At 43.9% G+C, this 17,914-nt stretch overlaps 1 protein-coding gene across 1 annotated transcript in view; it reads left to right on the plus strand.

Moving 5' to 3' along the window:
• Positions 1-17,914, plus strand: part of LRRC1 (leucine rich repeat containing 1) — a 159,669-nt gene that overhangs the window by 41,514 nt on the left and 100,241 nt on the right. Inside the window, exon 2 of the mRNA XM_029072931.2 lies at positions 10,357-10,474. Within this exon, the coding sequence (XP_028928764.1) occupies positions 10,357-10,474 (118 nt within the window). The remainder of the gene's footprint in view (positions 1-10,356; positions 10,475-17,914) is intronic.

Consider the following 17,914-nt stretch of genomic DNA (forward strand, 5'->3'; position numbering starts at 1 on the left):
TAGCAGTTTGGATGGAGAAGAAAGGGTGGATTTTAGTGATGTTGTGAAGGTTGAACTGACAATTATATCGGATTGCATTGTATCTACCCAGGGCTTAGTTCAGTTCTTGGCACACTGTAAGTGCTTAACAAATACTGCAATTATTATTCATTCAGTCTACACTAAGACAAAATAGTCATTCTCACATACTCCCTCTCACCTCATAACACTTTTTCATTCCAAATGTTTGCAGACTATCATATATCCCTACCATTTATAACTTACCTATGCCATTTGGGCTCAACTCATCTTACTGGAAGTCTATATTTCCAGTCCTTTTATCATATTCTTGTGGCTTTTTTATATAAAACACTTTGTTTACATCTTTCTGCCATTCACTATCAGCAAAAAGCACCATATATAAATGCCACAATTATTTCCAGACTTAGTGCAGCACATAGATAACTGTGGTTTTCTGTGTGGTCTGACTCAGCTTAAAAATCGCCAGAACTCTTTTTATCATATCGCATTAGGAGTTTAGTATCTCCCACTGGTTGCTTTCAATCCTTTCTAGCTTTCCAGCTCTCTTTCTGGATACGATAGTTAGCAGCTTTCCCCAAGATAGTGCACTTTGGACTCATTTGCCTGGCTTGCTTTCTTTCATCCCTAGACCCTTGGGAGAGTTTTCAACTTTGAGAAGCAGCTTGGCCTAGTGGAAAGAGCATGGACCTGGGAATCAGAAGACCTGAGTTCTCATCCCAGCTCAGTTACTCGTCTCGGGAAAGTTGCTTCACTTCTCTGTGCTGTAGTTCCCTCATCCATAAAATGAAGATTCAATACCTGTGATCCCCCTGTGGGACATGGACTGTGTTCAACCTGATTTTCTTGTATCTACCCTGGCACTTAGTACAATGCCTGGCACATAGTAAGTGCTTAAAAAAAAACCCAACAAAAAACAGATAGCATTTATTGATTAAGAATTACCTGCAGAATTCAGTATATGCTGCTTTCTTGCACTTCTAAATCATTAGGCAATATATATTGTCGTACTGGCTTGGGAAGACATCCCTTTCTGCCTAAATATAGCCCTATTTATCAGTGTCCCTTTAAAATGAATCTCAGTTGATTTTAATCCAAGTAACTATAGCTCTGCACAGCCTAATTAGGAAAAAGACTCACTGCAGGTTCAATTATTGAATGTTCTCACGGCTGCTCTCCTGAAGTCTTAGAAAATACATTCGATCATCTTGCTGTTCATATATGTAGAATCCTGTAATTAGCAAAAAATTTGCAAATGAAATGATTAAGCACATGGGTACTCCCCGATAGCAGTTGTGGACATGTCTTTAACCACTGTTGCTTCTCCCTGTAATTTATTTTAGTGTCTGTCTCCCCCTGCTAGATTGTAAATTTTTTTGAAAAGGGAATTGTGCCTACTCATTTTATTATATTCTCCCAAGATCTAGTACATTACTTTGCGTAAAGTGCTCAATAATTGATCGAGTTAATTGGGCTTTCCCCAGATCCAGGAGCAGAATACTGCATTCAGTCTGCTTCGTGCCAAGTAAAAGCAGTTGAAGTAAATTCTGTAGATACTTACTCTTTCTATGAATGTGCGCTGGCAAATACTTCATATTTTCATCATCTGATAACAAGTCTATCATTTTGTTCATTTTTAAGTGATCAGTTTTTCTTTTAACTGCCTTTGAAGAAATGTCAACAACTAGGTTTTTTCCTTTCAGAATTATTCGGTGCAATTTTTGAGCACATTTTTCCTTAGTTTTTTTTGTAGCTCCTATCCCATTGGTGTGTGTTTTAAAAGCCCTGGTGCTGATTTAATCCCATTTCCTAGCATGCCATTCAGTTCTTCACTGCATTTGCTTTCTGCTGACCAATGCATGATGGTTTGGTTTCTAGCCCTTTTCATTTCCTGAAGGGGAGTCGAGTTGCCCGAAATTTAATTATGGCAAGGCTGGGACTATGATTAGGATTTTTCACTTTCACATTTTTTCAAACCCCCAGTGGAACCATTCTTAACTGTGCGTTTTCTCTAAGAGGGGTGCATTTCAGCTGGAAGGGCTTATGGGAGGTGACCAGGCATCTTGCTCTGGGGGATTCTGTTCTGCCACCACACAGGTTTGTTAGGGTGAAGGGAAGGGAGGTGCCCATCGAGGGTGCCATTATAGGTTAAGGTCGAGACACGGATACCTTTATCCAGAGCAGTCATTGAAGTGAAAATTTCTGTTGGGTCTAAGCACTTCATCTGGCTGTGCCAGAAGCTTCCATATGTGGCCTAAAAGGGGCCAGTTGTGCTGTGGCTGCTATTCGCCAATGCCCCTCGCCGTGTCTGCAGATTGGGTTTAGGGTTTGGCTGGTGGTTGGTGGAAGTTACCTCGACTGGGCGGGAAGGCTATGGCAGAGTGACTGCTGACCTCTGCAGGGGAGAAGAGGGAGGAAAAGACCCCCACCACCATCTCCACCTTTCCTGCTGCCTTCCTTCCTGTCCTTTCTTTTTCTTCCCCCTCCTCTCTCATATTCCCCATCTCCTCTTTCCCTCTCTCTCTTGCCTTCTCCATTTCCCATCATCTCAGTTTCCTCTCTCCCACTCCCCACCATTTCCACTCTTCTTTTTAATTGGGCTTTCCCCAGATCCAGGAGCAGTATACTGCATTCAGTCTGCTTCGTGCCAAGTAAAAGCAGTTGAGGTAAATTCTGTAGATACTTACTCTTTCTATGAATGTGTGCTGGCAGATACTTCATATTTTCTTTCCTCTCCTCATTCTGCCACCCCTCGTAGGCCCTGTTCCACCAAGATCTCTCTATTTCTGATTCCCTTATGCTTGTGCCACTAGCAGAATTTCACTGCCCTCTGGGTATATGCTTTGTGTTTGCTTTCCTAGGGGGAGGATGAGGTTAATCCACTTGCTTACTGGTTTGCTTTAAATAAAACTGGAGCCCTTTAAGGGAGTGGAGATTTGCTTTCCCTTGTAGGTATTGTTCTCGTTTTCAGTTCTGAGTCTGTTAGCTGTCTTGCTTTCCTTTCTTCCTCCTCCTCTCTGGCCATTCTTCTGTTGGAGAAGCAGCATGGCCCAGTGATAGAGCATGGGTCTGGGAGTCAGAAGGTCATGAGTTCTTATCCTGGCTCTGCTGTTTATCTGCTGTGTGAGACCTTGGACAAGTCACTTCACTTCTCTAGGCCTTATTTACCTCATCTGTAAAATGGGGATTGAAACTGTGAGCTCCATGTGGAACAGAGACTGGGTCCCCCCTGATTTGTTTGTATTTACCCCAAAACTTAGTACAGTGCCTGGCACATAGGGCTAAACAAATACCATATTATTATTATTATTCTCCCTACAGTACCAGTCTCTGAGCTGGAAGGGAACAAGAAGAAGGGAATCCCATTCTGATGGGAAATACTAGCCATGGAGGTAATGGAATTCCCTTCTCTTGAGATCTGGACTGATGGTATGATCATTTCTTGGCTTAGAGGCAGAGAGCTGGACAAGTTGACCTTTCAAAGTCCCACCCAGCACTATAATTATTTTCTGCTTCACTTTCCATGCTCTCTGCAAATCTGTTGCAAAGCCCTCTGTGTCATTTCTCATTTTTTTCCAGGCAGTATCCGGGCAAGGGAGTTTCAGTTCAGGTCTTGGTTTTCTTCCCAGCTTTCAGGAGTTGTGATTTTAATCCTGAAACCACCTTTCACATTGTATTCTGGGATTTTACATTATAATTCAATTCTTTTCATATTTAAAATAAGTAGTCTTTGCCACACTTTCTTGCTACTTTGAGCGAGACTCTTTTTGGAAGGGTGTTGCCTTTGCATTGTTGAGACATTTTCAATCACCAAGAGGGCCAGAGTCTGGCAGGGGCAGGGTCACACACCTAATTTAGGAGGATCAGGGCTCCCTAGACTCAGCGGTTCTTGCTCCACTGGATCGTAGTGGTCCGGGTTCTCCAGCCTCATTCACTTTATCAGAGAAAACATCCCAGATCTAGTGCCAGCAATCCAGCACTGTTAGGAGGAGGAAGATCTGGGCTGAAATAGACTCAAGTATTTTGTCAAATTTAGAAAGGGAAAAAAAAAACCATCTTGCCACACAAAGAAGCAGGGGTGGACGTAAGACATCATGGCAAATAGTGTTTTTGGATCCCAGTGATTTGTCATCCACCTCCATGTAATTGTGTCACACAGAATCTACTGGGCCAACATATCATTATGGGGCCTGGTGTAGCTGGAGCTGGCAGTCAGGCGGGATGGTGCCTTGTGCTTTCAGCACCACAACTGTCCTGTTCTGCACTGGCAGCCTTTCCCAGACAACTAAAACAATTGTTCCTTTTGCCATCCTGACAGAAGACAAAGGGAGGAAAGAGAAATATTTTCCTTTGGGGAAGCTGATAGAAGAAAAAGATCCAGGTTTTTAGGGAGGCTGTGTTGGTTTCCTAGGAGGTGACTGTCCACCAGCAGTTCTCCAGAGCAGCCCCAGTAGCCATGACAGCAGCCACTCACAGGGGCATAATTATAATAATTATGGTAAGCGCTATGTGCCAAGCACTGTTCTAAGCTCTGGGGTGGATACAAGCAGGTCAGGGTGGACACAATCCCTGTCCCATGTAGAACTCACAATCTCATTCCCCATTTTACAGTTGAGGTAAATGAGGCACAGAGAAGTGACAGACTTAACCAAGGTCACACAGCAGACAAGTGGCGGAGCTGGGATTAGAACCCATGACCTTCTGACTCTCAGACCAATGCTCTATCCACTATGCCATGCTGCTTCCACTCTCCCTCCTCCTTCTCCCTGCTCCTCCTCCTTTGTGACTCAGTTTCTTCTTCTGTAAAATGAGAATTCAAAACCTGTTCTTTCTCCTGCTTCGACTATGAGTCCCATGTGGGAAAGGGACTATGTCCAACCTGATGATCTTGTATGTACTACAGTGAATAGCTTTTTTTTAAAATGGTATTTAAGTGTTAACTATGTGCCAAGCACTGTACTAAGCACTGGGGTAGGTACAAGATAATCTGATTGGACACAGTGCATGTAGCACATGAAGCTAACAGTCTTAATCCCTATTTTACAGATGAGATAGCTTAGACACAGAGAAGTTAAGTCACTTGCCCAAGGTCACACAGCAGACAACTTGCAGAGCCAGGATTTGGTCCCAGGTCCTTTGGACTCCCAGGCCTATGCTCTATCTACTAGGCAATGCTGTTTCTCATAATTCAGTGTTTGGCACATACTAAGTTCCTAACGAATACCTCAGTTGTTATTCAGAGTTGGATGTAGTCTGGAAAACAAGTGGGTCTTATGGAGAAAGGGATAATGATAATACGGTGGTATTGGGTAAGCACTTACTGTGTGCTAAGCACTAGTGGAAGATACAAAATAAACAAATCAGATGTAGTCCTTGTCCCATCTGGAGCTCACAGTCTAGGGGGAAGGGAAAAAGGAGGAAACCTGTGTGGAAAAGAGTTCTGTGTAGTTGGACAGTTCAGTTTTTAAAGGGGCAGCCTCCAAAATGGAATGAAGGCCCCAGTAGTGGCCTCAGCAAGACTTTCTTGGCTAGTCATGGCTGTTCATTCAATAGTATTTATTGAGCGCTTACTATGTGCAGAGCACTGTACTAAGCGCTTGGAATGAACAAATCGGCAACAGATAGACACCCTGCCCTTTGACGGGCTTACAGTCTAATCGGGGGAGACGGACAGACAAGAAGAATGGCAATAAATAGAGTCAAGGGGAAGAACATCTTGTAAAAACAATGGCAACTAAATAGAATCGAGGCGATGTACATTTCATTAACAAAATAAATAGGGTAATGAAAATATATACATTTGAGCAGACGAGTACAGTGCTGAGGGGATGGGAAGGTAGAGGGGGAGGAGCAGAGGGAAATGGGGGGAAAAGAGGGTTAAGCTGCGGAGAGGTGAAGGGGGGCGGTAGAGGGAGTAGAGGGAGAAGGGGAACTCAGTCTGGGAAGGCTTCTTGGAGGAGGTGAGTTTTAAGTAGGGTAGGTGAGTTTTAAGTAGGGTAAGTGAGTTTTAAGTAGGGTAATTATATATATTGGGTGATTTAGATTTTGACATGGAGAGGAGAAAGTCCTTTACTTTGTAGAATGTGGCAAATTGGATTTTTTTAAATGCCTATTTTATCTCAATATTTTCTGTCAGTTTTTGAGACTAGTTCAGTATGTGATGAAATATGCAATTGAACACGAATGAAGGTGTCAAAAATGACATCCTACATTTGTTTCATTTCCTAAGAAGTGTGCTTTAGTGGAAAGAGCACAGGCCCAGGTTCTAATCCTTGTCCTGTCACTTGCCTGCTGTGTGACCTTGGACAAGTCACATGACTTTTCTGTGCCTCATTTTCTTTATCTGAGGAAAAAAAAATTGGGGATTTAATACCTCTCCTCCTTTCCTACTTAGACTGTGTGCCCCATGTGGAGCAGGGACTATGTCTCACCTGATTATCTTTCATCTACCTCTATTTAATTCTGTGCTTGGCACATAGTAAGCACTAAATAAATACCACTATTGTTATTACAGTTGAATTTCAGGTGTGGAGTTTGATCATCCTCCACCTGTTGTAGTAATTAGACTTTTGCCTGTTTTCCAATCAGAAATCTCCACAGACTGGATTTCATCTGTCAGCTAACCATTGTCGGTTCCGAATGTGACCCAGGCCTGTGGGATTAGAGATGTTCTCTTGTACTTGTGCCTTACTGCACTTCCTCAGAAACAAAGGCAGCATTCATATTTGAGTAAACACATTGCCGTGTTATGAAACTGTCAGACTGAACAATTGGTTTGGGCACAGTCATTTAGATATGTGGCTGTCTTGGAGTGGTTTTTGTACTGCCTAATGGAGCAGGCTTCTAAAAAAGATCTTATTTGGTCTTTTGAATGTAAACTTTTCAATCATAAAAATCACACATGTCCAAGGAGCATTCATCATTTTGGACACTCACCAAACTTCAGTTGCAAGTAACTGGAGCAGTGTATAGCATATAAGATTCATTTGCTCTTAAAATATGCTCGTTAAAAAAAAAAACACCCCAACAATTCATGGTTTTTTAAAAGCTGGCACTCTTAAGAAGGATGATTGGGCGTCTCCTGTAATAGCTCAGAGAGATTCAGGCTGTTTCAATTATTTTTTTTTTATTTGAAAATAAGATGTCCTATTCCCTGTTGCATGGAGTTTTATATTTTTTTAAATCACCGATCACTGTCCTCAACATACATTTTTCAAAGAAGATACTCCTTTTCATGTCTTATTTTTACTACCACCACTTGTCAGCTGTGTGACTGTGGGCAAGTCACTTCACTTCTCTGGGCCTCAGTTCCCTCATCTGTAAAATGGGGATTAAGACTGTGAGCCCCATGTGGGACAACCTGATTCCCCTGTGTCTACCCCAGCGCTTAGAACAGTACTCTGAACATAGTAAGTGCTTAACAAATACCAACATTATTATTATTACTACCACAGTTACTTAAGGGTTAGGATTGCAAACATCCAGTTTCAAAGTCAGCTAACGGAACTTTAGATTTTAGACTCCTTGTTCTCTCCCAAGCAGAAACCAGTCAATAAATACCAGTAAATGAAGGAGAAAATGAATGAGCCAATTGGTGACATCACCATCTGAATTATTCTGTTGGGAAGCAGACTTTTCTGCAGAATGTTGATTGACAGGTAGAAGACCAAAAAGCACTCTTGCACTCTGGGGTCCTGATGGGCATTGTGGGGTTCACTCTGGCATTTGAGAAGCAGCATGGCTCAGTGGAAAGAGCACGGGCTTGGGAGTCAGAGGCCATGGGTTTGAATCCAGGCTCTGCCGCTTGTCAGCTGTGTCACTGTGGGCAAGTCACTTTACTTCTCTGTGCCCCAGTTCCCTCATCTGTAAAATGGGGACTAAGACTGTGAACCTCATGTGGGACAACCTGATTACCCTGTGTCTACCCCAGTGCTTAGTATTCAATAGTATTTATTGAGTGCTTACTATGTGCAGAGCACTGTACTAAATGCTTGGAATGTACAAATCGGTAACAGATAGAGACAGTCTCTGCCTTTTGACGGACTTAGAACAGTGCTCTGCACATAGTAAGTGCTTAAATACCAACATTATTATTATTATTTAACTCCAAACCAGATTGAAAGCTTGCGGAGTTAAGGTTGGGCTCGTGTCACAGACTTAGGCCTGCTACGGACAGCCCCTCCACTTTCTTGGGCAGTTCCGTCATCCATAGCTAGCCTTATTTAACTTGAAAAGGCAAAATAGGATTACTAACCAGAGGAATGTAGCCATTATAATCAGCATTGAAGCAATACCTGTTGCAACACAGCTTTGCCAGAGTGGACATTTGTGAAGAATGTGCAGCAGTAGGCAATCCCATTGATAGATGAATGGCAAACTGAGGTGAGCCGGAATGGAAAGCTCTAAGTAGACTGGGCAGAGGAAATGCTTTCGTGGCATAAAGAGATGTTCCAACATTTTTTAATTGCCTGCGACTCATACTTACTTGATGCTTTCGCACATCATATTGGGCTTTGCCAAATTAAGCTCCCTGCCGTGCTGGGTACTGGGAATATTCAGTTTGGGTGCGGGGGTCCCATATGACACATGCCATCTTCTAGACTGTAATAATAATGTTGGTATTTGTTAAGCGCTTACTATGTGCCGAGCACTGTTCTCAGCGCTGGGGTAGACACGGGAATCAGGATGCCCCGCGTGGGGCTCACAGTCTTAATCCCCATTTTACAGATGAGGTAACTGAGGCACAGAGGAGTTAAGTGACTTGCCCACAGTCACACAGCTGACAAGTGGCAGAGCTGGGCTCGAACTCATGACCTCTGACTCCAAAGCCTGTGCTCTTTACACTGAGCCACGCTGCTTCTCTAAGCTCATCGTGGGTAGGGAATGTCTGTTTATTGTTATATTGTACTCTCCCAAGTGCTTAGTATAGTGCTCCGCACATTGTCCGTACTCAGTAAATACAGTTGAATGAATGACTCGTGGTTATACTTTGCGGTCTGGCCTCCTCCTCTGTCTTCATCTTGAACCTGCCTCCAAAGCCTCTTCACTGCCACCCTCCACCCTTCCTTGTGTCTCTGAGGAACTGCAGGCAGGAGCCCAGACTCCTGCAGGCTTGGGTTTTGGCAGTCCCTGGTTACTTGATTCTCACCAGCAGCGATCTGGACCCAGCTCTGAACATCCCTCACTCACGTTGGCACACTCTCACTGCAGCAGAGATGCTGATCCGACCCTAGCTACAAGGACCAGGCAGGAGAAAAGGCGAGGCCCGGGAATGCCTCTCTGGTAAAAGCCAAGACCGTTGTTCCTTCTCCTGCTCATTCCTTACACATCTGGGACCTCCCCGCCATCCCCGGGACTCAGGATGGGGGAAGGAAGGCAGAACGGCAGATCTCAGCCATACCTAATCTAATGACTTTGGAGGGCAATCAGGCTGTCCTTTCAGGCCACCCGCCCTGGGCCTCCCAATGGGGCAGGTCCCTTAGAGGATGCATCCCCTCAAAGAGCCCACTCTGTCACCTGCTGGAACTTAGACAGACCACAGGCTGCTGGTTGTGGGCTGCCAGATCCCTAGGCCTCAATGTGAAGGGTGGGTGTCCTGGGACGGAGGAGAGAGCCATGCGAGCCTTGAGTGTGCCACCTTGTATGGCCTCCCTGCCTCACCTTCCACTACCCCCCTCCCTGCTTCTCTCCTCCAGCTTCATCAGTGGTCCTGAAATTGAATCTGGCTCCTGTGCACCTATCCCATCAGCAGGAGGAGTGGGTCAGTCAGCGGAAACTGCAGATCAACTCCATTGCCGCCTCCCCTCCTCTGATGTTGTGTTATGTGCAGAGATCATCTTGGCCAGTTTTAGTTCAGGTGCCATTTTAGTATCATCCCAAGCAGCAACCACGTTAGCAAGTTCAGGAGGCTTGCAGCTGCTATCTGAGGTGGCTATGGCTTGATTCATGCATCTTGGCAGTGGCCCGGGGCTCTTCTGGGTCATTCCTTGTTGCACCCTCATCTTACTCTGGGATCGAGATCTGCAGCTTCAGCCCCTGTAGCCGTTGATTTAATCTGGCCCAGTTTATAGGGATTCCATCTGCAAAGCAAAGTCCAGAATTTAGCGTTTGTAATGTTGAGTGGGCTTCTGGATACCCTTTGGGCTTTTTTCAGTTTCCCCCTTGCAATGAAGATATAGCCATCTCAGGGCTCTGAATGCAAAGAACTAACCAGTGTTCTTTGTCAGCGGTGCAAATTCATTGCAGGCATCTGTCTGCCTCTTTAAAATGACAGTGCAATCAAGAAGGCAATGGTATAAATGTAGCTTAACACTTACGGAGGACTCTTTTGTCTTTCAGCCATTTTTCCAACTAGTAAAATTACGGAAACTTGGACTTAGTGATAATGAAATTCAGCGACTTCCTCCAGAAATAGCGAACTTCATGCAGTTGGTGGAGCTCGACGTATCCAGAAATGGTGAGTCCTGAATTAGATTCGTTTTGATGTCTAAATGCTTGCTCTGTTGCATGCCATTAAATGTTATTTTAATGAACGTTATTCCAAAGCACTGTGTGTTCAAACAGTATGAAAGCATGTCTTGAACCTGTCTTACTAAAATGTACCTTGCTTAACAATCAGATTTCCTGGCTGTGAGAATTTTAGAGAGGATACGCTTCATTATTGGGTGGAATAAAAAAAAAAAAACACCTCCCTTTTCTTCCTGAACACATAAATTAACTCTGTAGAAAAGTGCAGATGTGACCAGCCAGTCCTCCTAATGGAGGCACTTGATAAGTAGTAGTAAGTGAACAAATCGGCACTGCCTCCACCTCAGACAGGCAACCATTGTTTTTCTGTTTCCTCCCCCAACCCCCACCTCCATTTGATTTGTCATTCTCAAATAGATTTGTCACCCTCAACCCCAAATTAAATCATGTCAATGAAAATGACTGCACGAAGTAGCCAGCACATTCTTCTACACATTTAATGCCAACTCCTCTTTTTGGCTGAGATCAAAGGAATAAAGATGATCTTACATGGTTTTTATCTGCCTTTCTCAGGGTCATAGTGATATTCATAGGATGGTGGGCATCTCTTTCCAAAGAAATAGTTCGTATTTTGTTGCCCCTTATTAAAACATCTCAGCTGTACCTTCCATTCATGGCTCATTCATTCATTCAATCATATTTATTGAGTGCTTACTGTGTGCAGAGCACTGTACTAAATGCTTGGAAAGTACAATTCAGCAACAAATAGAGACAGTCTGTGCCCCAAAACGGGCTCACAGTCTAGAAGGGGAGAGACAGACATCAAAACAAGTAAACAGGTATCAGTACTATCAATGTAAATAAATAGAATTGTAGATGTATACACATCATTAATAATATAACTAGAATAATAAATGTGTACATTATATACACAAGTGCTGTAGAGTAGAGGGGAGAGTCGGGATGATGGAGAGAGGAGGTGGAGCAGAGGAAAAGGGAGGTTTAGGTTCCAAGCTCCCTGGTGTGGAGGGAGAGTGATGGAGGAAGGTCCTGATATAGGGTTTACTAGGGTTAGTGGAGGGGAGAACATATTATTCCTCCAGCAGAAGCTGGTGCTTGTTTAATTGTTGATCTTTTATCTTTAATTGTTGATTTAACTTTCTCCTCTGTCTCCTAAAGCAGCTTGTGGGGTCAGCACTGTCTTGTAACTCACATTTCCACACAGTCTGTTTGTAATTCACATTTCTAATGTGTATTCTCAGGAGCCTAGTACCACATGGTATGTGTTTATGCGCTCAATAAATTGTTTTGATGGTGAAAACACTTTCCTGTGGCCGGGGATAATTGGCCTGGATTCCAGCCCAAGAAGAGCTCTGTTCTGTCTGTGGGAAACCGCACAGGTCTTTTCTAAGGAAGCTGTTTACAGGAACTCACATATTCATGAATGCCAGGAAACCTGAGAGGCAGCATTGCCTGTTGAATAGAGCACAGGACTGACTGGGAGTCAGGAGACCTGAGTTAAAGTCTCAGCTCTGCCACTAACCTATTGTGTGACCTTGAGCAAGTCACTTTATTTCTCTGGGACTCACTTTCTTCATTTCTAAAATGGGGATAAGGTAGATTGTGAGACAGAGATTGCATCAAAACAGTTGATCTTACCCCAATGTTTAGCATATAATAGGCACTTAATAAATGCCATAAAAATAATTCTAATAATTATTCACAATACATTCAGCCCTCAGAGTACTTCCTAAACCTGATGATCCTGGAATGGAGTGGCCTTATTTTGTCTCACAGACTCAGACTTCTGGGTTTCTGTTTCTAATAATAATGATAATAATTGTGGTAATTAAGTGCTTACTATGTGTCAGGCACTGTATTAAGTGCTGGGGTGGATATAAGCTAATTGCATTAGTCACAGTTCCTGTCCTGCATGAGGCTCACAGTCTTAATCCCCATTTTTCAGCTGAGGTAACTGAGGCACAGGGAAATGAAGTGACTTACCCAAGACCACACAGCAGATGAGGCAGAACCAGGATTAGAACCCATTACCTTCTAACTCCCGGGCCCATGCCCTACCCACTACACCATGCTGGCTGCCATCAGCATTAGCAGGAATTGATTGGATAACTGATCTTGTTGGCAGATGCGTGGCTGAAAGAGGCATTGATGTCTCACTTGGGAAAATCTCCCAATTACGTGGTGCTTTAAGGGTCTCCTGGTACCCAAACCAGGGTGACAGGAGAATCCAGGTAGGACAGGCTTCTGGTTTGAGCAGGGTAGTTCAGTTCTTCCTCTTTCCGCTCCCTAACCCATTACCCCCACTCTGCCCCACTTCCCTAATATTCCAATAGACTCCAGTGTTTGTGTTTTGGTTGAGGAGTTGGGAATAGGGAGGGTAGACTGATAACTCATAATTTATCCAACTTTTTGTCCGTATGGGAGCATGGAGCCCATAGAGAAACAGTGAGGCCTAGTGGATAGAGTACGGGCGTGGGAGTCAGAAGAACCTAAGTTCTAATCCCAATTTTGCCACTTGTCTGCTGTGTGACCTTGGGCAAGCCACTTAACTCTCTGGGCCTCAGTTACTTCATCTGTAAAATGGGGATTAGGACTGTGAGCCCCATGTGAGACAGGGACTGTGTCCAGTCTGATTAGCTTGCATTCTGATTAGCTTGCATCTACCCCAGCACTTAGTACAGTGCCTGGCACATAGTAAGTGCTTATTTTTTTCTTTTTTAATTATGCTATTTAACTCCTCTGTGCCATAGTCACCTCATCTGTAAAATGGAGGTTGACTGTAAACTCTGTGTGGGACAGGGACTGTGTCCAACCTGATTAACTCGTATCTCCCCCAGCGCTTAGTTCAGTGCCTGGCACAGAGTAAGCGCTTAAGAAATACCATGAAAAACAAAGCAACATGGAGAGAAGCTGGATCCTTTTATTTCCCCTTAGCCTACTAGGAGTTTGTGCTGATACAGTAGTTTATGCTGCTGTCTGAGGTGGCTGATTGACGCTTGGGCTTGAGAACCAAAGTATTCTCAGTGGGGATACATTCAACAGGGACTAATAGCAGTGGTTACTAAAACAGGCACTTCAGTATGGATTGTAGAAAGTCAAATTCCCATTCCTGGTAAATCAAAAAGACAATCTGGGGCTCAACCAGCCCAGTGGGTAGAATCCAACCATTCTCTCTCGCAAGTCAAGGGACAAAATCAAGAAGATAGAAATCCTTTATTTCTAGCCCAGACTGGATTATACTCTATAACCTGGTTCACGGTATTGCAGAAACAACCTAAATGTGTGAAGAGCCACTAACATTCATGAGCAGGTGGGTGTGGCCATATAATTTAGATGAGTATTTTTGGGGGGAAAAAGGAACAAGGAACTCAACAAATGCCATTAAAAAAAACACATGCACACACAAAAAAATCCTGCTTTCTATACTGGGAGGAAGTGACAGTCTTTTGATTTAAAAGGAATTAGTATTTTGGCTCAACGATAAGCTTTCTATCTCAGATGAGTAACCAAGCAGGAATTGATGAAGTTAAGCCAGTGTTTAATTTTTAAATTGTATGGAGCTTGACGTGGGAACTGACATTAGAGGTCTATTAGATGCTGAAACAGAGCTTGGGGGCGGAGTAATGTGTTACCTCCTGATGGGTGTGATGATTAAAAACAGCAACAACAACAAAAATCCTTAACATTTATTTTCCAAGTCAATATTCCTCCTACTCCTCCTTATCAACAGCTCCAATTGATCATGTAAAAGCAATGGTATTTGAGTGTTTACTTTATGCAAAGTATTGTGCACAAAGCAGTTAAGAAGGTACAGTAAAGTTGGTAGACAAGATCCCTGCACAGCACTCTTCTAAAAGCTTGGTAGGATCCAACAATCAAATGGTATTTTTGGAACACTTACTATGTGAAGGGCACTGTACTAGGTGCTTAGCACAGCAGAAGTAAGGCATTGTTTCTGCCCTTGAGGTCAAAGATATTACAGTCTACTTGGGAATGACAATCAGACATAAATTGCTAAATGTACAATAGGTAATAAAGTAAGGGCACCTCCCCTTGTCATATCCCATTAGCCACCCATGGTATTTGCTTGGACTCTTGCATCAGCCTCCTTACAGATCTCTGCACCTCAGGTTTCTTCCCTTTGCAATCTCTCCTATGATGAGCTGCTTTGATGATCTTTGTAAAACACCATTCAGAACACCTTTCCCTTCTTTGAAACCGTCAATGGCCTGCCGTTTCATTTTCTCCCCAGTTTGCACTCTTCTCAGCGTGGCTCACTGGAAAGAGCCCGGGCTTGGGAGTCAGAGGTCAGGGGTTCTAATCCCAGCTCCGCTGCTAGTCAACTGTGTGACCTTGGTCAAGTCACTTAACTTCTCTGTACCTCAGTTACTTCATCTGTCAAATGGGGATTAAAACTGTGAGCCCCACGTGGGACAACCTGATCACCTTGTATCCCCCAGCGCTTAGAACAGTGCTCTGCACATAGTAAGCGCTAAACAAATACCACAATTTATTTTATTTTTTATTCTCCCTACCTTCCTAGCTAACCACCTAACTTATCATCGACTGTATTTATTGATCCACTGCTGTGGGTGCCACACTGTATCATTTGTTTTCCTACAAAGAAGTAGTTGGGCTCTTGAGCTCAGTACCTCACTCTGGAAAAAGTTGCATTAAGGTATGCAAACCTTGACAGATGTCACGTGTTTGTGCACAACCGTTTCTTCTTACGCTGCATCTACTTGATTTGTAGATCCCTCTCTCTCCAGACAGATGTAGATTAGGAAAAGAACGTTCCCTAATTGATCAATAGCATTCTATCCAAACTGCATAGTGAAACTATGTACCAGAGCAGAACTGGTCCTGCTAGGCCTGTTGGAACATGGAATAGGTTAAAGGTTTATCATCATTTATTCCTCGCTTGACTCTCTCCTACCCCTCACTTTGGGAGAAGGAATGAACGTGAGCAGGGGTGAGTGGGAAAGAACGGAAAGCTGAAGAGGCTGCTGGTGGGGCGTGGGAGTGGGTGGGTGATTTATATGAGGAGCAGTGGGGACATTTTTGGAGATTTTTTAAAAAGGAAGGGATGTGTTTTGAGGAGTGTTTTACATTTGGAAAAGTTGGGTACAGCAAAGACTCAGAGGAGCAATTTGTGACTGGATGGCACAAGGCTCCTTTTATTCATCTAGGAGCAAGTACTTTTAAGGTGAAGGAAGTTAATAGAGGATGCTAAAGTTTGCTAAGCTTTGTTCTCTCCAGTCTGGATCCATGAGATGAAACAATCCCATGTCAGAAAGTGGTTGCAACATTATGATGTGGTGAAACCCTATAGGAGGAAGCGGGGAGGGAAAAGTGGTCCCTCTGTAGAGGAGCCCATTCTTTCCATGTTATCCATCAGTGGTATTTATTGAGCATTTACTATGTGCACAACACTGTTCCAAGTGCTTGGGAGATAACAGTACAAGAGAATAAGCAGAGACGTTTCATGTCCATAATGAATCTTACAGTCTATAGGGACAGGCATGAGGGAAGCCACTTGGGGTGGCCATGAACCAGAAGGCCTAAAGGACATTGAGAATTCAGAGAGCTGAACAGCAACAGGAAGAGGAGCGAAGCTAATCAGTGGAATTTATTAATTGCAAGGAGCCCTGTACTAAGCACTTGGGAGAATACACCAGAGATGGTACCATGAATCCTGCTCTCTAGGAGAGTACAGATGTAGTGAAGGCAGTAGATAAGAGCAGTTAAGCCATGGTCATTGCCTCTCTGTCAGTACTGACTCATTTGGTCCCATACACAAGCTCCCAAAGGCTTATGCCAGGAAACTCTAGTGGGACTGAGACTTTTATTTGGCTTTGGGCTTAGCATGCCTGGGGGTGGGGAGGTGGAGTAGAGGGGGGTGGGTTGGTGGGGAAGGAAGAAGAGAGAGAGAGAGACTCACCAGTGTACCTCTGTCCTTTCCAAGCTTTAAGTTGAAAACTTGGTCCTGTTTCTCAGGAAGCCCCTCCTACTGGTTGTCTAATAGAAAGACCACACACAGGAATTCAGGAAACCTGGACTCTAATCCCAACCCTGCTCCTTGCCCCATGTGTGATCTAGGGCAAGTCATTTAGCTTTTTTAAAAAATGGTATTTAAGGGCTTAGTATGTGCCAGCTACTATACTAAGTGCCGGGATAGATAGAGCTAATCAGATTGGACACAGTCCATGTCTCACTGGGCTTCACAGTCTTAATCCCCATTTTACAAATGAGGCAATTGAACCAGGCACAGAGAAGGTAAGTGACTTGCCCAAGGTCACACAGCAGAGAGGTGGCGGAGCCTGAATTAGAACCCAGATCCTTCTGACTCTCAGGCTTGTGCTCTATCCGTTAAGCCCCTGCTTCCCTAAACTCCAGTTTCCTCATCTGGAAAATAGGGATTAAATGCCTGTTGCCCCTCCCCTTTACACTGTGAGACCAATGTGGCAGAGAGTTTGGGTTTGATCTGAGTGTATCTACCTCAGTGTTCAGTACAGTGCTGGGAACATAAGTCCTTAACAATACCGCAATTGTTAGTGCTCATGAAGAATTCTAGAAAATCTAGTCACTTTAATTCTGAGATTACCTCTGACTCAGAGGAAGGGAGAAGAGCTTTACAAGTTGGTCCATTATAGGAACATATTTGTACCGTGTAAAGTATTTAATGGTCCCCAATTTTTTTTTTCCTAGCCTTACTTCTTTTGCCTGATTTCCCCTATGACAGCTTGTTGTTCCCCAGCTAGAGAGTTTCCTGGAATCACCAACGTATTCGCTGTGTGGACGTCAGTACTGGATTGTTCACCACTTTCATTGCTCTATTGTGTGTCTGTCTGAAGCCGACTGCTTTCTGGGAATCGGAAAAATCTGGACTCCGTCACACAACTCGCAGCCATACTATTCTCACCGTACAGTTTTGGTTGGCACCACCTAAAGATTACAGTACAAAAGGCTTTTCTTAATTCTTCTGGGTTAATCATTCTTGCTTTCAAGTTAGCAAACCCTCTGTCAGTTCTGCGACCTAGGTTTTGCCCTCCAACTGATTGGGACTTTTGCCCCTGTAGTTTGGACCTTCCTGAGGAGCCCTTCCTCACGCCGTCCTGCAGGAACTAGTCAGCTAGCCAAAGGAGGGGATGTCACAGGAGCAGAATTTCTTGCTCCCTCACCAACCCCTGCCTTTTGGGTTTGTTTTTTTTAATTAAAGGAGGGGAAAAAGTCCGCGTGGGCTGGTAGGTGTTATTAATTGGTTGGGCAATCCGTGTGGTTATCGGAGGTTTGTCATTGGCTGGCCAAAAGCAATGAGGACGAGCGGCGTTGCTTCACTTGGTTTTGGAAATAATCTATTCTGTCATGTGAATGTAGCTGGAGCCAAGTGATAATAAGCCTCCCGGCA

The sequence above is a fragment of the Ornithorhynchus anatinus genome, chromosome 1, assembly GCF_004115215.2.
Source record: "Ornithorhynchus anatinus isolate Pmale09 chromosome 1, mOrnAna1.pri.v4, whole genome shotgun sequence".
Classification (NCBI taxonomy): Eukaryota; Metazoa; Chordata; class Mammalia; order Monotremata; family Ornithorhynchidae; genus Ornithorhynchus; species Ornithorhynchus anatinus.